The 27,833-nt window shown below is 38.0% G+C and overlaps 2 protein-coding genes across 2 annotated transcripts; one reads left to right on the forward strand and one right to left on the reverse strand.

The window, feature by feature from the left end:
- Nucleotides 1-229: 229 nt before the first annotated feature.
- pnp5b (purine nucleoside phosphorylase 5b) lies at nt 230-12,408 on the forward strand. Its single transcript, XM_041802291.1, has 6 exons — nt 230-382; nt 4,516-4,685; nt 4,805-4,908; nt 5,976-6,151; nt 8,639-8,829; nt 11,452-12,408. Exons 1-6 carry the CDS (start codon nt 354-356, stop codon nt 11,667-11,669), a joined length of 888 nt encoding a protein of 295 aa, XP_041658225.1. The 5' UTR covers nt 230-353; the 3' UTR covers nt 11,670-12,408.
- Nucleotides 12,409-21,618: 9,210 nt separating this feature from the next.
- On the reverse strand, nt 21,619-26,925 carry LOC121520172 (zinc finger protein 27-like). Its single transcript, XM_041803521.1, has 4 exons — nt 26,591-26,925; nt 26,290-26,354; nt 23,330-23,423; nt 21,619-23,232 (listed from the first exon to the last, which is right to left on the reverse strand). Exons 1-4 carry the CDS (start codon nt 26,796-26,798, stop codon nt 22,169-22,171), a joined length of 1,431 nt encoding a protein of 476 aa, XP_041659455.1. The 5' UTR covers nt 26,799-26,925; the 3' UTR covers nt 21,619-22,168.
- Nucleotides 26,926-27,833: the final 908 nt, after the last annotated feature.

Here is a 27,833-nt window from a genome sequence, read left to right on the forward strand (position 1 = left end):
CTTTGTCAAATTTTGTTCACTTAAAGCAGTTACTTAAAGCAAGGAACACTGTTGTGTAAGTCTAAGTGTGCGGTGAAAATTTGTGCGTCTTGAATTGTTTCTTCCGTTGCGTATCGCCACACTTGAACGCATCGCCGGAGACCACACCAGAGCATCAGAAGCTCAACGCCTGCAGTCCAGCCAATCAGAGTCTCTGTCTGGTTGTGACGTAAAGGTAGTGTGGCAGTCATGTTGTAAAGGGGTGGGGGTGTAAACCTAAAACCGGTCTCTCCATCAGGAAACCCAGAGAATAACCTTGATCCTGGTCTCAGAACAACACGGAAGCCTGTCGACCAGCAACATCACGTTTCATCATGCTAGCCATGTCCGAGTCTGCGCCTGGGTAAGTCTATAATACATTAATACTATAAAGTATATTCGTGATGATACAGTGGTCATAAGTACGTCTGATATGTTTTAATCCTGTATTTATTAGTCTTGTTTTAGTGAGATACAGTGTATTATTGGTGTAGAATTAATAACTGTGTCCCCATCGATTATTTCACAAGATAACGAGCGTGTGGATGCAGTTATACTTTGATTAAAAACCCTAACATGTAGCCACATTAACTTGAAATTCCCTAAGTGTCATATTCTACAGCCGTTTAACTGAACTGATAATTAACACGGCATGAAAAGCGCGCGCCTGCGTCGTCTGGATGGGACTGTCCCAGGAGGAGGATGCTGCCTAACTCCGTTTATTTCACATGGACATGAGGAGACAAGTGTTCACTCCAGGTGCTGTTCGTGAGAGAGAGAAAGGTAGCTTGGCTAAACCTTAGAGCGGAACTGTCCTCGTGTGCCCACTCACTGTCTGGAGGAAAAACCCCACTTGGCACACGCGCTCGGCTGTGACGTCACATGCTCTAACCGTCAGAGCTCTGACTCATAGTGAGGATTAATGTTTTCACCCATACACATACTCTGATGCTGCGTCTGTCACAGAGTGGGGATACTGCAGGGGGGGGGGGCTATCCTGATACTAGTGTGAAGTTATTCAGTCATGCCGAGTAATAGAGACCTGTCCGTGAGTCAAATTCACCCAACACATGATGACTCACTGCGCATGATCCTCCGAACACCTGATAATGAGTGTCACAGCAGGAGAAGCTGCCCCAAGATCAGCTCTGCATTTAACACTAAAACTAAAAACAGATAGTTTAAAGCAGCAATTTATTTGCTACTTTTGCTCAAAATTAAAATAACTTATTGTCTAATTGTCTAATATTAATTTATTGTAATTATAAGTGCACAATTTTTTATTTAACATAAGGGAAATTCTTTAACTTCTATGACTTAAGAGCTTATAAACGAGATAAAACTACATTGCATTTAACTACAGCGATGAGAAAGTAGGGCTGCTCAATTATCCCAATCAAGATAATTCTAACTGATTCTAGGAGATTTTGATTACCAAACATAACTGTATTACTGTTTTATTTACTTATTATGAATAAATAAAAATTACTTAACCATGTTATAAGTATCGGCGATGTAAACGTTTACTAAAAACAGAAGCCATGAGAAAGAAAGCACATGGCATGTGGCTTGATAATCATTTAATCTCCATTATCTTGTTTTCATGAATATTGTAGGCAAAAATTGTGAATGAAATTGAAAATCAATGTAATGCCCAACACTAAAAGAAATATATTCTAATGCTGTTCTATTTTGTCTTGTATAAAAGCCCCAAATACTTGGGGCTTTCTGTCAGGCAAATGGCCAACTGCTCACTTAATTACAGCTGGCTACTTTTCTCTTATTATTTACTTAAAACAGTTTTGTTAACTCATAGTGACTACTTTATCTGGACATAATAGAATTTTTTCAACAGTTATCAAATTTTAAAATTTAAATGTTTCCTTGCTACTCAAAATACATAGATTTTTTGCAGTGAAATGCCCTAACCAATAAAAAATGACTACTTCTATGCAATTAACACATTAGTTTAATTGCTAAATTACCTCAAATATCTCTAATAGCTTTCAAAGCCAGAGAAATGCTTCATTTTTCTAGTTGTAAAGGGGAAAGTCGGTCCCATCGGTCTCTACAGACATGCAATGGTTATCATTGCTGTGGAAACGCTGGATGTTACATGAAAGACTGCTACCAAATCTACTGGAAACTGCTGTTCTGTTGCTGTACCTCATTCATGTTTTGTGCTGCTCAGTTAGGATGGAACATGAGTATTCTCTGCCTTCAGCTACCGGTTCAATCACCCAAGCTCACCCTCGTAACACAAAGCTCGACCCCCTTCACCTCCTGTAGCCCCTCTAGGCATTTCCAGGTCAAATAGAAACCAGGAGCGCTGTTCAACTTTGTCCACCTTTGTGGCTCGCTTCTTGTTTTGAATTTGAAACTTTTCATTAAAAGTAGCACTATGGTGTACGTCCTGAACAGTCAAATGATGGATTATGCATGAGGGAGAAAATGTGTTAAAAGTGCCCTTTCTGGTTCACCTTTCAAGCATCTTGGGATCACAAGAGTGCAAACTGCAAGGAGCTGTGGAGCGTCCCAGAGAGGTGCTCCACAGTGAGCGACTCTAGCAGCTCACCCATGTTGACAAGCTTCTTTTTAATCCATCGGTGTTGACATGTAACTGTTGACTGCTGGTTATGTGATGCTGACAAGGGTGAACTTCAAAAGTATTACCCTCTTGGGACCGGTAAAGTTGACTGAATCTGAATTAGAATTAGACAAGAAATCCCGCCCCTCATATTTATCCTCATATTTAGGATGTTATAAAATCAACTATCTATTGTGTTTTATCAAAAACTTGATGTCAGTTGCAATATTCAGGCAGCCTTACTTTGGACTTTAATTACACATCACAAAACTGTCAAAGGATGCTTAATCAGTTTACCCAAACGCACATACAATGTGCATGTATTTCTGTCTTTGAGAGTAAAAGTTGCAGTTTAGGCCTAAGACAGCTGACTATCCTAAAGAAATTTCATTAGAGGGTTCATGCTGGAAAAATTAATAGAAATTTGTTATGCATTGGGAATGCACATACCATAATTTTATAACTTTTCAGGTTTGCAAATGTCCAAATTAGAGGCAGTCACAATTTATTAATGTTATTTATTTCAGAAGGGGGGGAGCCTCTCATGTTTTTTGTCTGCTTGTTTCTTTTCTTATTTTTTATGAGGGGCAGTGTTGTCCCTGAGAACAAAGAGGGCTGTAAAGAGAGTGTCTGCATAATCGGTCAAAGCTGGATTATAAGTCAGAGTAAAAGAGCAAAAAAAATAGCCAACGTCAATAGAAACATTTACACACAAGTCGCATGCAGGAATATAAGAGTTTCTTTGTTGGAAAAACATTGATGTCATTGTCAAAGCAGTTGTGTTAGTGTTTCTTTGCTGTTTCTTGGCGTGATCATGGTGCATTGTTGGCATAGTAAAGCCACCTTAACCTTTTAACTCTAGGTTATTATGCATGTTTGTGTTTATGTATAAATAGTACTTAAACCAGGAAAGCTATTCAGTCAGCTCAGTAACTGTTTAGAGTCCCCCTCCTTCCTGAATTCCTCTTGTTTAATCTGATATTCCTGCGTGTTTCCTGGTTACTGAGTGCCACATGACTGTGCACGCAGAGAGAGGGCATCGCTGAGGGCAGCAAGTCACGCCACCTAAAAAAAAGGAAGAGTTTTAAAATGAAGAAAATGCAAGTCAATAAGACAAAAGGGACATAATAATACCTTTACATTATCCCACGCCTTCTCGACCTCATCTATGGTCTTAAGAAGCTTACATTTCAGCAGATTAATCCCCATGATGATTATGAAATGAGATACTCGGCAATTATGAAAGTATACTGTTACAAGAAATGTTCCCACACCCAGCTAGGGTTAGAAATGTTTCACAAGCAGTCTTAAATGCAATATCGGGTACAATGAAGACAATACACCCAAAAAATGCCAGAATTTATTAGCTCCTCCTTTAATCTACTCATCTCCTCTTTTCCAAACAGTGGTCTCCACAGAAATATGAAACAATATAGATGCTACTTAAAGATGCTTTAAAGCAGAAAAGATGAAGACACTTTCAATAAATCAGCTAGAAACTAGAAAGAAAAAACAAGGCAAAAGCATATTTTTTAATGCTGGATTAAACTAACAAAAAGTGTTGTGTAAGTTTTAGCAAGCAAAGCTTTGGTGTAGGGGTGTCTCTATTCGACATTTTAAAGCACTAACAGAGTATTTTGTTAAGCTAAACGTCACAGAGTGTAATACTAGCTTAAGCTACCACAGTTTTGTTGCACGTTTGTCTGAAGGCCCTGGCATAGAGTGTAATGTTGGCTCTAGCTAGTAAAGAGTGGATTATTGGCATAAACTAGCACAGATTTTGTGTTGTTTCTCTGACTGTGGCAAAACACCGTGTCTTCAAAATTTATTTTATACAAAACAAACTTTGTTGAGACCAGTGTCTGAATCCCTGACTGATCTTTGATTCCCTCTGGCTCTCTTCCTCTCAGTGACAGCTATGAGGAGTGCCGAGCCACAGCAGATTGGCTGCTGTCAACTACACAGGTGCGGCCAACTGTGGGAATCGTGTGCGGTTCAGGTCTTGGAGGACTGGCTGAGATGCTCAAGGACCCTCAAGTCATCAAATACAGTGACATTCCCAATTTCCCACGAAGCACAGGTATGCACAGGCAGCAGCTCTTTGGAAAATAACAGCTGTTTTCTTGAGTTAGCATGCCAGTTTTGAGTTCTACTTGAATGCACTTGATTACTAATTATGGTTTTGTGTGTTTATTGCAGTGCACGGTCATGCAGGCCGGCTGGTGTTTGGAACACTAAAAGGGAAGCCGTGTGTTTGCATGCAGGGCAGGTTCCACCTATATGAGGGCTACCCAGTCCAGAAGGTTAGTTCACATTATAATCAGTTTGAGTCGGTGAAACTGGGATATTATGTGTACAAATGATCCAGTGTATATCTGTTTTTATTCCTGACACTGATAGACGTGCTTGAATCATGTGTCAGCATACATTTAACAGCTGTTTATCAGCAGTTGTTTTACAGCCGCAGGCCTCCAGCCCTGTGTGTCAACAATGATAATGCACCTGAAAACTGATGCCTTGAATGTTGAGTGCATCATTGTGTAACTGGCGGAATAATCTGGTGTAAAACGTTGCTGAACTGCTGACATTTTGTGAATGCTATCATTCTTTTCAAGTACAGTTGTTGTTTGCTTTCCTCACATGATCGATAACCTGATGTTCTTCCTCTTCGCTCTTATAAAACAGGAATTCACTGTTACAAATCCATGCTGGTAGAACAGTAAAATCTGCCACTTTTGCAACCGTTTTAGTGTTAAGGAATGATTGATTTGTATGTCATAATTTGCATTTTTCATTTTTAAAGGCTAAAACATTCTTATATAAGATTGATGCATATATAGGCAACTCGTGTAAACTAGGAGGTGTTTGAAGCCTTTGCATAGCTTCTTGATGTTTCAAACATCATGCAGATTTTTCAGATCAGATAGAGATCTCTCAAAATCCAAACACACAAAAAATCAAGTAGTGAGGGTAAAACTTGATTCTACAGGTCTGTTATAATCTCCTTTATATACAGCAGGTGTCCAGACATGGTCGCAGTTGGTGATTTGAATATATATGTTCATATCTGGCTTAACTAGAGAGAGCCTCAGCATTTGCAGGTTATCAAATGCAGTGAACATGGAAATATCTTTGTGCTTCAGCTGTGATGCTATTGGTAGCTCTGTATAATGCTTTGCAAAAATAGGATGATTTGACTGACAAATAAGGAAGCACAAAAAATATTATGTTGATCTCATACTTGCATCTCCTTATTTGAGCTGTTTTTAAGTGTGTTTCTTGTAAATGGTTTGCACGGTCACTTTTTCCAAGATGTACATAAATATTAACATCCTTGCTCTTGTGTTTTATAACATCTTGTTCCCTTCAGATCACGCTGCCCATGCGTGTCTTCAAGCTGATGGGTGTGGAGACGATGATCCTGACCAATGCAGCCGGAGGCCTCAATCAGGACTACAAGGTGGGAGACGTCATGATCATCAAGGACCACATCAACATGCCTGGGTTTGCTGGAGTCAACCCACTGAAAGGGCCCAACGATGAGAGGTAGGTGGAGAAAAACAATGAAAAGTGGATGGATGTTCCTTTTTTATGTGTGGAAAAATACTGTTAATTGTGTTATAATTTTGTTGCTGCTTATAGTAAATGTTTGAAATGACAAGTGTAGATATTTTAAGCTGGAAAGTACGTGGCAGGTGCATATTTGTTTACTCAAATTTGAAAAAAGTCAATAGAATTAGACTCTGTTTTCACTTTGCCTTAAAGTCCATATTGGTTATATCTGATAGCTCAGACTGCACACAGAGGTGGTTTTAGATGTGTATGCATGCTGACATGCATTGAAGACTGCCCTATCAACTGATGTATGACAGAATTTGAGAGAAAAAACAGTGAATGTGGCACTGCAATCCTCTTAGCTGGTAGCTAATTCACCCCAGTCATTTGAATTTCTAATGGCCTCACTGCATATAGCAAGCAGGGATACATAGCCACAAGCTAAGAGGCTAGTAGTGCCTTGTTAACAACTTTTCTCCCTCATTTTGTCTAAAACATGCTTTAAAGGGACAGTGATACACTGGTTAGTAAATCAATATTATAGAGTACTTTATATAATTTAATTACAACCAATTTCAAGATGACAAGCTATCAGAAAGGCTAAATAAACATATATAAAACACAGTAAGCCTGAGAGTATGAGCTCAAGGCAATAAAACCCCCACCACAGATACTTGTAGGGATGCAAAGATGCATTGGTTTAACACTGGCATCAGCCACTATCAGCTTTTGACAAAAATGGTCTAATAATGTGGGTATAAAGCGATGTGAGCTGCAGAAGTGTATCTATTGTATCATATCTTCTATTTAGCACAACAAATGACTGATTCAGAGAAAAGATTTATTATTGGGGAGAAGAAGTGATCCCAGGGAAAAACAGGAGAGAAAATGTTGGAAATGTGCAAGTCTTGCATTAAAATAAAAAATGGAGTACACACCAGCGTCAGGATTGGCCACTGGCTAAACTGTTCTTCTAAACACTAGTATTTGAATCAGCCCTGAATTTTTCGGTTGGCGCATCCGTAGGTATTTGTGCAACTCCAAGGCAGTGGTGTTGCAAAAGTAATGTTAAAAGACAGCTTCTACTGTTGGACAGAAATTATGCACGGGCTGTTGTTTGTATAAGAGCTGGGCAAGTGAGTTCTGATCACTTGCGAAAGGCCTTTGCACACTGATTCCATTTTTTCATCTGAATTTTTCACATGTAAAGAAAGGAAATCGATCTCGTGTTGTTCTAATCATGTTTGCACAATGACCCAAAAATTTTCGTCTGTCATTATTTTTTCGGGACAGGTTTGATTTTATGTGAAATTTCGCATCAGTCTTAGTCATTTAAATGGTGATTGATGATTCAGAGGGTTTGGGTTAGGGTTGCTTCATTCTCTCTTGCTCACTCGCCCCCACCCAACCCCTCCCATCTCTCTCTTCCTCTCCTGCACAGAAACATCACTTTAAACACCGTAGTTTGTCAGTGTATTATGTGTAAATCATAGAAATATAACAGATAAGGGCAGAAGTTTGTAGCCTACTCACAGGTCATAACAGAGACTGAATTAAAAATTTGCTCTCCAACTTGGCTCAGCGCTATGACGCATGAGCAGGGGCTGTGTGAAGCTCTCTGTCAGGATGGATGGGTCCAAAGTGATTTTAAAGGGGTGACAGCCCCCGGCTTGTGGTACTAAACAATTTGCCACACTCTATGAATTTTTGCAGTGAAGGCAAATAACGCATCGGATTGAGTGTGTAAGTTTCGAGTGTGACTTTTTAATAAAAAGCATCCAAAAATCACGAACCCAGTGTGTAAAGACCTAGTCATCAAAAATGGATATTAATACAGCATTTATACATTGTCTCAGATCAGATGACATTTGAACATAACTTAATGGCCAAAAGATTTTAACATTTTAATGATAATAAGCTAAAAGCATGTGGTGTTTGTGAAAATGTTTCCTTTGGTGAGCAGTAACTTCATGCCCTTTAGTGTTACCTGCTCTACTGAAATGACTAAGTTGCTCTCGTGTTTCGTCTTTTGTAATATTTCAGTATGTATTCAGCTCCACTTTTAGTCAGATTAGATGTCAGTGAGAACAAAAGAAACTTTGTTCTGAGTCCAAAGGCATCAAAACTTCTAAATGAAACTTTTAGCTCCTGAGAAAAACTCTGTGTAATGTCAGAGCATCACTGCTGCAGGAGGTCACATAATGAATCATCAGTACACTGAGTTCACCAGTACTTTTATCTCTTCCTGTTTCACAACAGCCTTCTTTACTGGCACAAACTTGATGGTTAGCTTTCAATGTGCTGCTTTTGGCAGAGGAGCCAGTGACCTATAATGGGCATTCACACGAGGACAAACAGGAAACCTGGTGATGCTGTAATCGTGTCTGAGTCATTAAGGAGATTTTATTATTGTGTTAGACAGTTTGTACATTACAACAGATGCAGAAGCTTGTGTAAACATGGCCTTCTTTCCTCCAGGTTTGGTGTCCGTTTCCCCTGTATGTCTGACGCCTATGACCGCGAGCTGAGACAGCTGGCACATGATGTAGCTGCAGAGCTAGGCTTCAGTGACTTCCTGAGGGAGGGGGTGTACGTCGTCCTGGGAGGGCCTTCCTTTGAAACCATCGCTGAGTGTCGCATGCTGCACATGTTGGGAGCTGATGCTGTTGGTGAGTGATAACTCTTCTGTTGTTCTTATACTCTTTCTGTTGTTCTTACACTCTTTCTGTTGTTCTTACACACTTTCTGTTGTTCTTACACACTTTCGTCTGTACTTGTGTTGATCTTTATCGACATTCCATAATGATGTAAAAACTATGCACTGAACATCAACCACAACATGAAGCTAGATTTTATCTCACGGCCAATTCAGGTCATCGCTGACACAAAAATACCTGCATGTACGCAATCAGTCTGCATCAATTGTACAGACTTGGACAGGAAGAGGTGAGTCACAGGATATGTAATCACTTTTAAGCAACTTCAGAGTTTTTAGCCTTACTGCAGGCAGCATGCTTTAGAAATAAATGAGTGTCCCCTAACATATCCTGGGACAAATAACATGTAATGCATTACAAAATTAATCCAACCCTTACATTTTTAAGTCAGAGTAGTAGAAAAAAATGTGTATTGACATAAAAAGACTGATTTATTCTTCTACATCGAGGCTGAGATGAGAACCTTCTTAAAAATGTGCTTCATGCTAAAGCCCTGCAATCCCACCATCTATAGTAAAAAAAAAAATCTAAAGATTTAGACAATTTGGAGGAATCTCTATTCAAGGGACAAGGCTGAAGGTTAGCATTGGATGCTTGTGATCTTCAGGCACTACTGCATTAGAAACAGGCCTGATTCTGATCTGGAAATCACTGCAGTGGTTCAGGAACACTTCTAGAACCTTTTCTCTGAACAGTTCACGGTGCTATCCACAAATGCAAGTTACAGCTTTGTCATGCAAAGATGAAGCCATATGCCAACATGACCCAGAAATGTGGCTGTTATCGAAGCTCATTTAAAATAGACAGAGACAAAATGGAAAACTTTTCTTCGGTCATGTTAATAAAATTTGAAATTCTTTTTGGAAACCATGAACATTGTGTCCTGCTGACTAAAGAGGGAGAAAGTATCCAGCTTATTCTCAGCACACAGTTCAAAAGCCTGCATCTCTGATGGTATGGCATTGCATTAGTGCCTATTAGAGGCTGACATTTATTAGGGATTCTATCAGATCATGGGGTTCCCGGGGATGGGAGTCATTCTGCTATTGGATCACGTGATTGTGATGGGACTGGGAAAAAAGTACGCGGGAGTTGGTGGGAGCAGGAACCACCAAAATGGTAGACTATTTTATATGCAGTTTTTATCTTCATTTTTTTTAGTTTTTTTTAATGGAAAATGGACAGAGGCACTGTGTACCACACTTGGTAGCCATTTTGCTTGTAGTTTTCTGTCAGTGAGCCAACACTGTAACCCAAGTTACAAGACTAAATACATTAAATACAACATTAGGTGCCATGTTGGGGTATATATTAAACTATTCAAATTAGTAGGATTGGACAGGAGTAAAAAAGAAAAAGGGGATTGGGATGGGAGCGGGAATTATTCAACTGGTTGTGGGATGGGATGATATTTATTTGATTGTGGTTTGGAATTGCGACATGACAGGATATTTCTGTGGGAGTAGGATGGGGCATGAATGAAACGCCTCTCCCGTGTCACCCTTCAGTAAACTGATCATCAACTGGAGGCCCAGGGGGGCCCACATTGGGGGCCCACATTAGGCTCCCCATTGTCTCCCATCCAGCCCCCAGAAGCTTGATTAGAAAGTGCTTAGGAAAAAGAATTGCTGTATTCAGGGTATCCTGTCTTTCCTCATTTGATCTGTATAAATATTTAAGTAACTCCAAAAAATAAGTTAGATTGAAACATTTTTTAAAGATTGGTTTAATGTTTGATCAATTAAAAAAAAATACAACTATTATTAACCATTATTAGCAAATAAGATGCATTACAAACTTACTCATGAGTCCATTCTTGATTGAAGGAGCAGATTTCTGTGTAAATTTAACAGTTCAGAGGGCTTAAGCTAATTTTTTCACTGCCTGAGAACTAAAATGTGTTTTTACCAATGAAGAAACTGCTTATTTACATCAAAGTACATTGCAGCCCCAGAAATATGTGGCTTAAATACCTCAATTGCCCCCTTGTGGCTGCTGCAGGATAGAGATTTAACTGTGTGAGTAGGGAATGAGGTCACTGCTAAAGGCTAAAAAGAAGTTACATTTCAAAGAAAATAAAAATATTTTTATTTAGTTCATTTAACGTGCCAGCCCCCACAGTGTCTACATTTAGATAAGCCTGCCCTTGTACAAATGTAGTTGATGACCCCTGCTCTAGCGCCTATGATGTGGGCAGCTTACACATTTGGGGTTTATGAGTTATGCAGATCATCGCATTAAGTTTTAATTTATGTTTTACACAGCCTCCCAACTTTTTTGGAATTGGGGTTGTAATATGTTATGCCCAGGCACTAAATATTGGGTAAGTTCTTGTTACTACCATAAATAGCTGGCAAGTTCCTGCACTCTCCCTCCTTTTGGTTGCAGGGCAAAAACAAAGTCTTAAGATCTTGAGGTATTTTTAAGTCTCTGTATTTAAAATAAAAGATATTGTATCATATTGAAAACTACTTAAGTATTTATTTACCAGCTCTTTTCCCACAGGTATACAGTGTAGCATGCAGTGATCCCTTTGTGTAGTTTCTTACCTCGTCTTTTGTCGTCTGGCTGCAGGGATGAGCACCGTCCACGAGGTCATCATCGCCCGGCACGCCGGGATGCGCTGCTTCGCCCTGTCGCTCATCAGCAACCGCTCAGTGATGGACTACGACAGTCAGGAGAAGGCCAACCACGAGGAAGTCCTGGAGACCGGCAGGGTGAGGGCCGAGCAGCTGGAGAAGCTGGTGTCCAACATGGTGGCTCGTCTGGAGCAGAACAACAACTCGTACTGAACGTTTGACCCACGCTGAGGCCAGCCGTCCTTCCTGCTGCTCAAACTTCGGCCTGCTTACTAGAGCTGACTGTTACTCCAAGTCTTAAAACCAAGAAAAATGATCAATTTTTTTACACTCCTCTTTCAGCATGTTTACATTCTCTGTTACAAAAAATGCTATGTTAGTGAAGTAGCTCTGACAAATCCCTGCTGTTAGAAAATGCACTAGATTCAGCTGAGTAGTATTTGAAAGAGCTTCATATTTTAACTTCTAACTTAAGAGCTTTTAACTTAAAGAAATATATTTATTGTTTCAGTTATTTTACATTCCAAGTACCATTAACAACCAATAGAGACACAGTAAGATTGATTTAAGGTTGACTTTATCACTAACATATACATAACCCACCACACCCTGCCTGTGAGATCATTCCTTTAGGTGAAAATAGTTACTCTTCATGTCAAAAATATGTTGAAATGTACTATTATATTTATACCAAATGTATTTAAGTAGTGTTTTTATTTTCTTTGATATTATTCAAAGTGTTTAAAGGACTGAATTGAAGAAAGGGATTATATATCCTGCATGAGATGAAGGCAGAGGTCAGATCTCCTTCATTGTCCCATCACTGTGTGAGCAGACTGGCTGTCTGCTTTAAAGGTACTCTACTCATAACTGTACAAACTTTGGACCTACTTTTACAATAAAATGACTCAACAGGAAACGTCTGGTTTAAAGTGTTACCGTAAAAAGTGAAGATGACTTATGTGTCTTTATTGTTTGATCTTTGGGGGGATGGAGGGCAAGTTTCCCCTGCAGGTGTGTGGTCTTAGTCACAGCATGAAAAGGAAAAAGCAACCCTCTGATCTACTTCCGTTATAAGTAATCAGCCTTCTTGTGAAGAGAGTGGTTTCCTACACTTCCCATAATGCTTTTCAAAGGAACCATTAATCATCAACTCACCAAGTAAGCCAGTGATCATCAAGCGGTGGACCAAGGGCCAATTTTGACACAGCTTTTCAAAACATGTTTGCAGCATGTTTGACTTTCCAGGGAGCTCATGGCTGGAGACCCCCATATAGATGGATACATTAATGACAAAGCATAGTGAATACAATAAAATTAGTTCAAATAAAATAAATCCATAGTAGCAAGCGTTGTGCTATAAAGGAGGAGGCTGGGGTGGAGGAGGTTTAACTTTGCACACAGCAGTGTGGTGTATCTTAATGCTAACAGGGATAAGTGAGAAGTACATCATATCTAAATACACTGCTGTGTTTACAGAAAAATGTGATTTGCTGTGGGAGCTGGGAAGTGATAATTAGGGTCAGGTGGCTGCTGGCTGATCACAGCTATGACTACCGTGTCCTGCATGAACTAACACTAGGCTTCATTTCACACAAACCAAAAACTACTAGCCTCTAAATTATTAGCCCCTGATGCTAATAGTCAGTTTTTTCTCCTTTTTGCTGGATAACAGCCTGCAGTCGTTTGTCGTGGTTCTCAACAAGTCTTAGACACGTTCCCTGAGGAATCCCAACCCTTACTTCTCTGGCAAATCTCTCAAGCTCCCCCAGGTTCGTTGGTCTTCTGGCACAGACATTGATCTTCAGTTCAGCCCACAGATGTGATTAAAGTCAGGGCTTTGTGCAGAACAGTCAATAACGTTCACTTTGGTCTTCTGGAGTTCCTCACCAGAAGGGACCAATGTTTTAGGTCATTGTCATGTTTGAAGACCAAGCAATGACCCAGTTTTGTTCTTGACCGCTTGAGGTTTTCCCCTCAATATCTTCCCATCTCCTTTTCTATTCAAGATTTCTTCCACTTTTACCAGATTCCTGGTAGCTGACGCACTGAAGCATACTCAAACCATAAAACTCCCACCACCACGTTTCATTGTGGGGACGGTGTTCTCTGGGTGACAAGCTTCTCCTTTCTTTCTCCAACATAACCAACAGCTCTGTGATGCAAGAGCTCTAGTTTAGTTTCATCTTACTTCCAGTATTCATAATCTTTTCCGCTGAAAAGTTAAACTGGGGCAGGTGGTGGTTTTTTGGTCAAATTTTGACTTGTTTCATAAATTGTCGATTTTTTGCCCGAAAAGCGAAACAGGGCCACGAGAGCTAAATTTTTGTCTAATTTTGACTTGTTACAAGGTTGTCCTTAGCATACTTCCGTCTGGCTTGAAGGTGTCTCTTCTGTAGAAGTTGAAATCTTTCTCTTCCTGCCTCTGACAGGCTTGATCTGTACTGTGTTGCTCTCTTTTTATTTCTTGAAGATACTTCTCACTCTAGTTCTTGACTTTTGGGAACTCTGTACCTGTGTATATCCTTCTCTTGCTTTGTAGGCATCATCAGTTCTTTTTCTCAAGTCTGAGCTGATTTCTTTACTGAAGTTTTTATACTGTGAGTACGTTAGAAAAAGGCCCTCAGTTTTATGATTTTACAAGCTCTGAGCATTTCAAAGTTGAAGCACATCATTACACAACAGTGGTTTGTGTTATGGCTCAATAAAAAGGTCAGTTCTGAAGGGGGCTAATAATTTAGACCCTTTTATGTTTTTTGTGAAATAATTGTGCTTCTGTTTACAAAGTGAAATCATTTAAGCATCCATAATAAGACTAGGATGTCTGGAAAAGCCATGTTTGAGTTCCTTTCTCCGTTTGACAGCATTTTGGAAGTACTTTCTTAAATGAAAATTTCAGACGTGCTAATAATTTTGTCCTCGTCTGTATATACAGTACACTGTGCTAAACAGAACAGTGGTTATTGTTAGTGTTCAGGGTGTGTCTGAAACACATTTTACTGGAACTGTAAACCCACAACACTTAGCTCCTCATCCACATAAAGTATGTCAGATATTTTCCTTCATTGCTCACTGGTTTGTTGATACGGAATCAAATCAACTTACACAAGGATCTCAAAAAGGCCCATGTAACTTTATCTTCTTACCTTTTGAAGCCCTGTGTTACTTAGAACAAAGCATCTGATCAATACTTTTGTCTAATCCATAATCCACAGCACAATGAAATCAAAAGGCCGTATGAAATTCTGAACATTGAAACAGGCCACTGGTAAAAGAGATGGATGTCCACATACTTTAGCCATAATGCTTGCTGTCCTAGTCATGTATTAAACACAGTGTCTGGTCATTTAGTTGCTGAAAATAGGAGAACATGAACCAGAATTGACTCCTAAGAGTGTCTAAAGGCAGATTTCCCTTCCAGCAACTTCAACACAACTTTCCCAGAGCTGAAATGCCAACAACATCTGTCTAGTGTGAGAGAGAACACCATGGCTGACATTTTTACCATTTGTTTGTCCCTCATCTTATCAGGCCAGTCTCTCCCTCCCTTATTCTTCACTGTCCACTTACTCTGAATGCATTCTTCAGTCTGCATTTCCCCACGTTATCATCTAAATTATACCCACTACCACTTATCCCCTCCCTCTTCCTTCAACAGGAAACTAAAAAAGAACATTTTCCATGACGCCTGGGCCCCACTTTTCAGAGCCGTACAAGGGCATGAGAATTTATTGAGCTGTCTTTTTTACTGTCTAGGTCCAGGTATCCACAGATGTACTGATTCACCCCAGGGAGAGGAGGAATACATCACACTGTATTTTAGCAAACACAGACATGTTTCAACAGTCATCATGTAATTGCTTTTTGGAAAGTATGCCAGCTATGTTTAACATGAATCCATGGGTGGAAACAACACCTGGTTGTTTAGGTGCCGACCGGTTTGACACCTTAGGGGTGTTTCAACAATTTAGCTTTACAAAGCCTGATGAATAAACAGGTGACTTACCAAACACGGCTACATTAAGTATTAAATGTGGTTCTGACATTTTTTTTATTAAAGTAAATACAAATTTGAATGGCAAAGTTTTTGATTGTCTATGCTGCATTTTTGCAAGAATATTAAAATGGAAAAACTCTTCTAAGGTGAAAAAAGATGCTTGGGGTGAGTGTAGTAACTACAAAGTATCATTAGAGTTCATTTAGGGAATTAACAAACGCCAACTAAAGATTTTTTTATGCTACAGAGGCCCTTAAGGTCAGTTGCATGTGCATCTGAGAGTGCTTCACTGAGCACAAAAAAAAAAACTTAAAAAACAAAACATATTTCATAAAGCACCAAAATATTTTGGAAAGACTAATTATTTCATAAAACCTAAAAGTTTTCACCAAAAAAATATCATGAATGCAAAATGCAAAAACAAAAATGAAAAAGGAAAAATATTTAAATTAAATTTTTATATTTAAAAAGAGTTTGTGAATCAAAACTAATTCATGAAATACAAAACAAAATTTTCACCAAAAAAATAAAGGTAAAAATGTTTAAAGAAAGGCAAAAAGTACAAAAAAAATTTTTAAAAACCCTTTCACAACATGAAAATATCTTAACACAAAAAAACGTGAGTTGTATTTATATTTGGTTGTTTCGTAGCTTAAATTGTTTTTTATCATTTTGTCCAGCATTTTGCTCAATATTTTTTGCATCCTCTGATATATATTTATGTGTCATTAAATAATTTTTTTTTTTAGTTTTACTGGTTTACACGTTTAAAAAAATGTTTTGCAGTTGACCCTAAAATGCCACCATACAATACACTATCCTATGCAAAACATATCTAACATTGGGTTTAGGATATGATTATATTACGTGCTTTTGATTGTACAATTTTTACAAAATAAAAATCTCATCTTTATTTTTGAGCTGGTATAAATACAAATAAAAGCATTTTTATTCTTTCTTTATTCAAAGTGAGTCTGATAAGGCTTTAACTTCTGATGGCCAACAAGAAAGGGAAAAGCAGATGGCACCTTCTGTCATATTAAGATAATTATAGTATGTTTTTTAACAGATTTAAAAATGTCCAAATTTGTATCAGGAGATATCAGTCATCACATCCCTAACTGCAGCATATCATTTCTTTCCATTATTAAACAGCTGTGCCTATGTTTGCACAGGATACCTTTCAATGAGGAAAGGTTTAATGTGAGCATGACAGCTGTTCTTTATTTCTAACTATAAAATGAAAGACAATATCTATAAAGTGTAGGACAGACTGTTCCTGAGCTCTGTTTATACTCTGTTTTCTTACCTGTGTAAGACTTGAGTTATTTCTTATAAATGTCTTAACTTTTTTATCTCCAAGTCTGTTGATTTTTGATCAAACATCTTCAGGCTCTTTTAACTACGTGTCTAAACTGCCTCTGTAATGACTCAGTGTCACTGTAAATGAAGGTTGTCCTTTGATGATGATGATGATGATGATTGATGATGATCATATGTTTATATTCACCTACGGTACATATTCCGATTGAAAATGTATCAATGATGTGTTTAAATCAGTAGTTTCCAACATTAATCCTTAGGGGCCCCCTACTCATATCTAAGACAACCACAGTGCTTACAAACACTTATTCTGGACAACGATCTGATTATAAACTATCTGTTATTGCAACAGTCACCACAGCTCAGAGTTGTTTAAATTAAAAAGATGAAAAGTTGAAAATGCAACCAATATTTTCAGTTTGCTTTCTTGTAAATGTTTGACATAACACTGTTATAAATGTATGATTTTAAAACCTTGAACATTTGAGTTTCTAACTTCAAAAGTTTAGACTTGGATATTTCTAGTTTTCTTGACGATTTCCAAATTCTTAAACTCTGAAATTCTGAGTTTGCTTTCTTGTAACTATACAACTGAAAAATCTCAAAATTTTCATTTCATATTTTTTTCTTTGGATGTTTTTTGCTCATAAATTAACAGATTATCTTTTTTCCCATCTTTAGGTTGGACTTAATACCTTCTCATACATTTTATTTCTAGTCATGATAAATATATTTATCTAATTTTGACAACACTAGAGCAGACAGGGTCCTGCGCCTCCTTGGGGACCACTGGCCTAAATAGTCAGATTTGACCGGGTAAAGTTGTGAATGAATTGACAAAGCGTATTTTCTCGGTGGTTTTGAATTTAGAGATGAGTAGTAGTTCATATTTTGTGGTGTTTGTATTTACTTAAGGTCAAATCTTTTGTGTGATCATACTGATCAGAGGACTGGCAAGCAGGAATGCACTGATTTTGATCAGAAGAAGAGAAAGGTTGAGTATTTGCATGTTATTGTCTGATTATGCTACTTTAGCGATTAAAAAGTTCAGTGTCTTTATAGATTTCTTTTTTAAATCACATCCTAAGCCTAACCTTATGGCCCTTTAGCTGCTGAGGTTAGGCTTAGGCATGTTATGAAGTAGCAGCAGAGTAAAATTGCAAAATTGACTCTTTTCTCTTTAAATCTTTTATGACCTCTCGCTCTAAGCATCACAGCTAATACAAGGTTTTCAGTTATAAGGTGGATGAACCTGGACAAACCTGAAAAATCTGAGATAGAAACATAACATTCTGAGCAGCAGGTACCGTGTAGAACATTAGAGAGAATCAGGGATAGTGTGGATTAAAGCAGAAGTCATTAATAGACAGATGAGCGTTTCTCATTGAACTATTACTGAAAAAAGGGAATCCCTATTGAACATCAAGTGTTGCTTTATTTTTAAAACAAAGAGGAACTACAGGGTGTGAACTGTCAGTTCTGTTTAACCTCTGCGGCGTGACATTTAAAAGATGACTCACTGTACAGTTTTTCTGCAGCATAGCATTGTAGGTGATATTATGATTGAAGATTATCTGGACAGTTAACAATATTCTGTGGCATCTGAGCCTTTGAGAGAACTTTTTCTGTCCCTATCTACTTTCCAGCAGGGATGTTTCTATTTACATTTATCTTTGTATGTTTCAGCATCAGTGGAGAAGTCATAATGTGTGTGTGTGTGTGTGTGTGTGTGTGGGGGCTTGGCCTAACCCTTGTAAATGTTCTGTCCAGTGAAAACAGAGGGCATATTTTTGAAACCAAAGGAAGACTTCTGCTGCCCTCTGGTGACGTTTACTTAAAAGACAAAGCAACAGACTTAAACAGGGCTGAACTAGACTGAGTCTACTGATCAGCTGATCTCAAATCAAAACAGCGACGTGAATCGGCCTTCTGAGAAGCAAGAAATCAAACAAGTTACTTGGGAACAAAACGAGGAAGTGTATTTCTCTCATTTCCAGTCAGTGGAAAAACTGCTTCACACATCTTTTTCTTCAGACAGGTGTGTCAGAGATAAAAAATTAAAAAAAAAATATCCAGCAAGAAAAAAAAATAACCCTACACTGTCCAGCTTGTAAAAGACTTCTTATATGCAACGCTTCAGTACTAGATTTCCACCAGGTTTGTCTGATGAACATCTAATAATCTCTCTTTTGCAAGCTGGACAATGTGCAGGAGTTTTTTTGGCTAATGTTCGGTCAGTTACACTTCTAAGAATCCTCTTTCAACAGAAAAATCTACAGAAACAGCTTACATCAGGGTATGAATACAAAATAATCAGGCTTGATTTAATAAGTAATAAGAAAAAAAAACACTGACACTTCAGTTAAATGTTCTGGCATATTTCTTTTTTAAAACTTTGATTCCAGAGATTTATATCTGGAATAAAATGTTTATCTGGATTTGTTAGATGACGGTGACCTTTAACCTTCAGGCATCACTAGGGGCATTTTTGTCCATTTTGGGCAAATTTTTCCTCTTTCTCTGCTCACCATTTTGGCTGTGTTGGTGCATATGGTCCATTTTTTTTAAACAAGGTTATTTTCTTGACAAATTTTTAATTTCAAATGCTCTAATAGGTCAGGGGAACACTGAAACAAATGTAATACCCTTAAAAGTCATTAAGGACAAAAATGTCCACTTCCAAAAAATATTTCTGCTTTTTTTGCATAAATCTCTTAAACAACTTCCACCATCCTCAAAACTACCAAACATTCAGTTATTTTGAGGATTTTAACCATTTAAATGCCAGTTTGATTATTTAAAGTCAATGTTGTTTTTTATGAAAAAAAAGCAAAAAAAAAGTGTTATCTTCCTTAAACCAACTTGGATATATCAATGATTAGCCAAAATATCGACTTTAGTACATTATTAGTTTTTGTGTAGCATCCAATTTAAAATTGACTACCCTTTTGAGTCACTTAAGGACAAAAATATGGAAGTAAAACAGTGTCATCTGATTTTGAATTTTACAAGTCATTGAATTTAGAGCACTGAAAATTTACACATTCAAATTATTTTTCTGAAATTAATGCCTCTGATTTTAAACAATTGAATTGTAGCACTGAAAATGTATGCATTGAAATTGTCCATCTGTATTTTTTGCCTCTGAATTGAACTCTTTAAATTTTTTAATATCTAATTTTAAACCTAATTTTTCTGTGTTCAAAAGTTATAAAACAAAAATTCAATGTTAAAAAATGTAATTGGCAAAATATTCAAGGTGCCTCATCAAAAGTTCTGCAGCGCAGATTTTATCTATTGATTCTGTTATTGTACACGTGTCAGTTATAGTCTGTTTCTGGATCTTACAAAAACAAACGTCAAAACTTCAGAATCAAAGACTTGACGTACTCATCTTCTGTTCACAATCTGTTAACCGACATCATGTGACCAGTGAAGTGTGGCTTGATTGGCTGGATTTTGGCTGGACTTGATGCAGAATCAATTCCTTTTCCCTGGGTGTCCTTAGTTGACGCGGAATCCGTTGACACTGAATTTTGGGGTTGAATTTTCTTCAGTTGAATTTCAGCAAGCTGAAAATATTTAATTTGAATTCAACACCTTAAATATTTTGCCAATTACATTTTTTAACATTGAATTTTTATTTAATAGCTTTATTTAATAGCTTTTGAACACAGAAAAATGAGGTTTAAATTAGATATTGAAAATTTAAACAGTTAAATACAGATGGACAATTTCAATGCATAAAAATAAATAAATAAAATAATAAAATTCTAAATCAGATGACACTGTTTTACTTCCATACAAAAAGGTTCACTTCCAAAAACAGCAAAAAAATAGTATAGATTAACATTTTTTTCTGCTTTTTTTGGTCAAATCTTTTGATCAACTTCAGTTCTGATCAAAACAATCAAATATTGAATACAAACGCCCCATTGACGCCCATTCAAACCACATTTTTTGATCTCATAGCCACTGCATGATATAATCATGAATTCTGTAATGTGATGGTTTCATTTTTGAGAAAAACAGTCAAATAAGGACATCTTTGTCCTTAATGACTTTAAAGCGTAGTAAATTAAAGTGATTCCTGAGGGTTAAGTATAATGAAATGTGTATTTTATATTATTTTGGGGGCTTTTGGCCATTATTTAAATAGGATAGCTGAAGAAAGACAGAAAGTAGGGAGAGAAAAAGTAAGGGGAAGGCATGAACCAAAGAGCGCTAGGACCGGGAACTGGTCCTATCAGTGCATTGAGGACTAAAGGCTCTGTACGTGAATGCCTGCTCTACCCACTGAGCTAAACTTTTGTCTATAAAAGGATATTTCTCAATAGAAACTACGCAAATTCACCTGCTTAGAGCTAAGCCTTTGCAGTGTCTGCTTTCTGTATGCAAAATCTCAAACTTCTTTCAGTTTTCAGTTGCATTTCCATGCAAAGGGAAAATGGTTTCTGCTCCTTGTTGAACCTTTTTAAACATCCTCAGAGTTCTGCAAAGCATGTTAGATATCATGAACATTCCCATCGATATGAATGGACGTCAGGCTGACTTGCCTTTGTGACCATGAAAGTGGAACCGAGGGGTAAAACTCAGTTTTCTCTGTCTACACATAAACACTGTAAACAGAGATTCTCAAAAACTCACCTGGAACGAGTTTTTATGGCCTTAAATGAAGTTCACGTGTATTAAAAAAGCAAAAATGCACAGTTTACAGAAAAAAAATCCACCTAAATCTCACTTAAAATGTACAAAATAAGAGCAGATTCTAACAGTAAACATTTGTCTACTGATTTCAATAATTTATTATAAATCATAACAAAGAGTAAAAGGACACTGGGGGACACATTTAATTAAAAAATCACCTTTAAACAATAGTCAGGCAGGATTTTTTTACAATTTAACACCAAATTGAATCCTGAGAGGTTCTTCACTGGCTCTGAATGAAAGGGAAAGACTCTATGGGAGCTTAAGAGCATCTTGTGCTTCTAAAGTCTCAGTGCTGGGATAAAAATAAGGCAGATTTATACATGAGAAGCTAAAACAGTATCTATGAGAGAAGATCAGAAAGCAGGTAAACAGAAGGAATCAGCAGGATGTTTTTCAATGAGTCTGGATTTGTTTTTGTTTTTTTTGGGATATCTAGCGTCAGAGGTGTCTTCAAAATACTGGTGTTTGTGACAGTTTAAATAATATTAAGACAAGCATTTAAAAAAACGAAGCATCTTATAATCCGCCCATGTGGATCTTTGCATAGTCAAATATGCGTTAATTTACAAAGTTTGTGAAAAATGTCCCATGAGTATAAATCCAAGACAAAATGCCTCATCTCCATGCCTCTTCTGTTTGGTTTCCTCGGGTCACTTGTGTCTTTTCTCCTGAGCAGTTTGCTTTACACGTCTCCTCCTTGGCTGTACGTGTGGATGATTCTGTGTCGCTTCAAATGATGCATCATGATGAAGGTTTTGCCACACAGCGAGCAGCTATACGGCCGCTCCCCACTGTGAGTGCGCTGGTGGACTCTCAGGCTGCTCTGCTGCGTGAATCTCTTCCCGCACTGTCCACAGCCGAATGGCTTCTCGCCCGTGTGCGTGCGGTGATGAATGCTGAGGTGGGAGGAGCACTGGAAATTCTTTCCACATACGACGCACCAGAACGCACGCTTTCTCTTGTGGCTCTGCTGGTGAAGCTTAAACTGATGCAGGCGGCTGAACGCCTTCCCGCACTGTAAGCAGACGTGGCCTCGTGCCATGGTGGAGGGGGGTCGGTGGGGGATGTGGTAGGAGAAGCTGCCTGATGAAAAAGTGTTCTGTGATGGAGTTACGCCGAGTCTATCTCCAGCTGAAGTGTCCCTCTCTGTGTGCTGATCTGGCGGCCTCAGATGTGCAGTGTGTGATGAGTAAATGTCCTCTTTCTGCCGGTCCTGCTGCGACAGAGCGCCCTGAGGTCTGGACTGGAAACTGGACGACTGTGGGACGTCCTTCTGATACTCACTGTTGTACATCCCGTTACACGGCCTCTGAGAGGACAGCTGCTGGACTCCAGACAACTTGTTTGAACCAACATGAGAGTCAGGATTTTCCGGGAATGTTTGGGAATACTCCTCCACCACACTGGAAAAATCAGGAAAGCCTGCATCAATGTCCTCACTTTCCATAATAGACGACCAGAGCTGATTCTCCCGTTCGTCCAAGGAAAAATCAGCAGTGAGCTGAGTCTGCTTCCCCACGCCATGCTGACACCCATCACCACTGTATCTGGACTGGCTCTCCTCCTTCTCCGTCTTTATGTTGAACTGAAGGCCACTGATGTCTCCTGAAAGCTGACTGGAGTTGTACAACTCACCAAACTCAGATGTTTTCTGCCTGGAAACCTCTGAAGGGTTTATCTGACGGTCACCTTCAAGCCGCCGGCTCTCTGGAGCAACAGCCGGGTTTGGGAACTGAACAGCAGGACCTGCAAGTCACAAGATGGGTCGTGTGGTTTTTCACAAACAAAAAGCGTGAAATATTTAGAGTTATTTGTTGCAAAGCTGCTTCATTCTTCGACTTACCGATGGATCCAGCAGAGTCAGTGATCCACAGCGTCTCATCTGGACTCTCTTCTTTAATTGTGAATGAAACAGAGGCATCTGCAATCTCAGGAAACTACAGACAGAAAGAACGACAAAAATTTTTTTGCTACTCGGAGGCAGAACAAAACAGACATACCCTTAAGCTCATGTTTCCAAACCATTTTCCTTGGAGCCCACCTTACAAGTACCCAAGAAAAGCTGAGCCCCCAAGACCCACATAAAAAGAAAAAACTGACACACTACTTTAAAAAAAAAAAAAACAAGATTGTTTCACCGATAAAACCTTGAAAGAGACCTATTTATGTATTTCTTATCAAAAGACCTTTGTATAAACTACTTAAATAATTTATCATGTTTTTGTCAACATGTGCTCATATCATTTTTGTAGCCCCAGAGCACGCAAAGCCTCGCGCCTCCCACCAGGATGTCCTGGATCCCAGGTTGGGAACGGATGCCTTAAGACAAGAATCATCAAGAACAATTGCACAAGGATCAGATTTAGTCTTGACAGAGACTCTGGGGGGTGGACTTTTAAGTAAACAAAAATTAAATAACTTGTCTTCTGATTAACATATTATTGTGTTATTATTTTTATTGTCTTTCAAAATGCAGGACATTTTTAGACATCACCAGTGAGATCTATCCCTATTATCTAGAATCTAGCAGGCCACAAGGAGACAGGCTTGGGCTGGACCCCTGAAAATCCCAGAGAATGGCCCTCCCCAATTGTGATTTAGCACCAATATTAACTCATTTTTAATACTTTCTTACCCGTTTTCACTTCATTCGGCCATTTTTGCAACAACTTTTTGCTATTCTTAACCCATTTTTGATCATTTTTGCTACTTTTCGCCCATTCTGCCACTCTTTAGCCCTTTTTTGCAACTTTCCTGCCAACTATTGCCCCTGTGTGCCACTCATTGACCTATTTTCACTACTTTGACAGTCTATTTTTACTATATAGTTGCCACTTTTTTCCCCTTTTTGATACTTTTTGCTCTTTTTGACTCTTTAACACAATTTTTGCCATTCTTAAACCCCTTTTAAACCACTTTTCCTGCATGTTTCATTCCATTTGTGCCACTCTTTCATCCAGTTTTACCTGTTTTTAACCCTTTTTATTACTTTTTTGCACTGCTTTTGCCACTTTTAACCAATGTTTAAACCTTTATGCTCCTTTATTCCTCTTTAAACAATTTTTGCCCTTTTAAACAACTTTCTCTGGTCATTTTTGCAACATTTCTGCAAGTCTTAACCCATCTTTAAAAAATGGCTAACAAGTGAATTACCGTAAAAACAGATCAAATGTTAAGTCTAAAACTATACCAATATAAATTGTTTTCGGGGTGGATTTAACAGCTGCAGACATTTAAAGCCAAAAGATACTCTTAAAACCATAACATCTTCTTTTCCTCCTCTCTGAATTTAATGATCTTCTGGGGGCCAGACAGGAATCTTTTAGGGGCCTGATATGGCCCTCAGGCCACCAGTTGATGAACAGTGCCTTAAGCTATGAGGGACATTAAAAGAACAAATTTGCAAATAGTTTGAAGTGTGAAGTTTTTTGTTGTATTGTTTTGTCTTCAATAAAACTGTATACCAGCCAAAAAGGCTTACACAGGGCTCTCCACAACCACCAGACTATTCACTAAAGTACAGCCAGCTGTTTTCATTTTACTAATCTGATAAAATACTTTGATTTATAACTTGTGACTTGTATTTTCCACTTTCATTTGAGATTATTGAGATAAATTATGATTTACATAACTTAAAACAGATTTAGATTTAAAGAATTTCAGTTAGTCAACCCACATTTGTAATTGTTCAACTATTTATTAAAACAGCCTCACATGTTTTTTGGGCATCAGGACCCAACCTCATCACCATGTGCAGATTTTTACATGCAGAATTTTCCAAGTGATGAGATAACATCTTAAATTTCCTATCAGAGATACTCTGGGGTGGAGGTGGGTTGAGAGCAATAGCGCAGGACTGACAGGCACCCATTATGAGAAGATTTATTCAGGTTTTTTAAGGCTGCAAACATTGGAGGCTTAACCCTCCACGGTGCAGTGCATTCAGAAAGTATTCAGACCTCCTTCATTTTTTTTTTACAATTTGAACATTTTTTTTCAATTCCAATTCTTTTTACTTATAATGCAATTTCAAAACTATTTGTTGTAATAAAGGGAGGGATAATTTTTACCTTGTTCAACTGATTAATTTAATTTTACATCTGCACAGTGTAAGATATGTAAGACAACTTCACTGCAAATCATTAAATAAAAGATATTCTTGTTGCACACTTCACCTTTAAGAAACATTGCAACCTCCGGTGGGGGGGTTGTTACTGATTAGTGTCATTATTGAATCAAAAGTGACTAAATAAATCGGTCAACTGACTGAAGTTTGTATCAAACAGATTAAAATACAATACTGGAGGGCCCCTGCCCCTCCCTTAATAATGTCCAAACGTTGTAGTCCAGTGCTGCAAAATAATGATTGAAAAACGAATTAATTTACTGTAGTAAAAATATTGCTCATAAATGGGGAAATTAATATACATTAAAATGTACAGATATTTGTAAAAATGATGCAACAGTTGTTCCTTGGCTAGCCGGGGGGCCCTGTGTAATATTCACCCAAACTCCCTAGCTACGGCCCTGATTTATACATGTGGTCTATGTTTTTATTTTATTGACATTTTGATTAATTGTTCAGTCCTACATACTGCTGATCATTGACATAACAGCGATTGTTTTGTTTTTAAACACGCCATAATGAAACAGTATTGAAAATAACAACCATGGTCAGATACCCTGGGCAACTTCTGAATTAGCCCTGTTTTAACAGATAATAAACAGTGCGTCTAAATCATTAATATCTGGTCAGTCATTGTTGAATAAATCATTTATTTGAACAATTAAAATAAATCAGACCTTCATATCTCCTGTGGGACGTGGACAGTTACCCCCCACGTCAGTTCCCCGGTCCATGTAGTTCTCTGGTAAATAAAGGGAAAATAAGTGCATTTTAAAAATGCAATGATTAAAATCAAATACGGTTAAGAAAAGAAAGAAATGTTTCCAATGCATAACAAAGACTTGTATGTAATTCTTAACAACAGCATGTCCACCATGCATCCTTAGAGTATTTACATTTGCAACCACATGCATGACCCTCGATATGTAAACACCAATTACAATCAGTCTTAATAATGAGTAAAAATAAACATCTTACCAAACCCTCGCTGCAACTGAGCATTTTTGTTCTCCATCATTGATAATTTCCTCTTCAGCATCTCATTTTCGCTTTGTTTTCGGGATATTTCAAGGTGCAAAAACGCACATTTATCATCGACTAGTTTGGAGATCTCAGACACTGCTGCTTTCACCAAAACCTCCATTATTGAGGACAGCTGGCTTTGAAAGGAAATGCACGTCGCCATGTTGTATTTAGTTTAATATGTGAGGCAGAAATATTATTTTAAAAGGCCCTCCTGCGGAATAAATATGATAAAAACTGCAAAAAGGAGCGACGTGCTATGCATTTGACATCCCTAGCTAGCTGGAACCTTTTCTTCCGTATGGCGGAGGGGTATACCGTAAACACGGTAATAGAGGCGCAGTGAAATCACAACCGAGAAGGAGGAAGAGACAGTGAGGCCCTGTGAGGCGTGAATTTTATTTTCTCCTAAAGTCTGGCCAAAAGTAGAGTATTCCATTAAAACTTTAATATAAATTAATGTATCCCCGTATCTTCTGTCATTCTCTCTGCATTGATTGTGTTAAGAATTCTTTGTTTACTATCACTTGTAGGTTTTTCATTGTTAAAACACTAGGTTACTGAGTCGCAGATAGACTAGTGGTCAGGACTTGTTCTATGTACACAGGCATTCTGTGTTCAAGCCCAACTAGTGGCTCTTTCACCACATCATTCCCCACTCTCTAATCCCTGTTTGCAACTATTCACTGTCCGGTACCTCCAATAAAGGTAAAAGGGCCAAAAATATATAAGTTACTTAGCTTTTCAAGTCTATATGAGTCAATCATGAAATGGCACAGTCTTAAATGTGCAGGGATTGCTTACTGTACATAAAATAAGCATGGCTAAGAGAAGTATGGGTTCAACATTACAAATAGGTTTACATTATATGACTTTCTTAACATCTATAACCAAAATATCAGAATTGTATTGGCTGAATTGGTGAATTCTAAAAAGTTAACCACTGTCAGTCCATTATTGTAAACCCACAGCCCCTGTTTTTACAAAACACATCAACTACACTGACATACTAAACAGAAACTGGATTTAAAAGTCTTCTTAAGACAACTATGTTACAGTTAATTTGGCCCTGGAAGACAAAAACTGTTATTTGAGATCTTAGAGATGTGATTCAGATTGTGAATTCCTCATGGATCTCCAGTGGGTCCTCTTCAGTTTGGTGAAAGTCAAAGTTTACTTACTTATCTTGAATCTGGAA

The sequence above is a fragment of the Cheilinus undulatus genome, linkage group 13 (genome assembly GCF_018320785.1).
Source record: "Cheilinus undulatus linkage group 13, ASM1832078v1, whole genome shotgun sequence".
NCBI classification, from domain to species: Eukaryota; Metazoa; Chordata; class Actinopteri; order Labriformes; family Labridae; genus Cheilinus; species Cheilinus undulatus.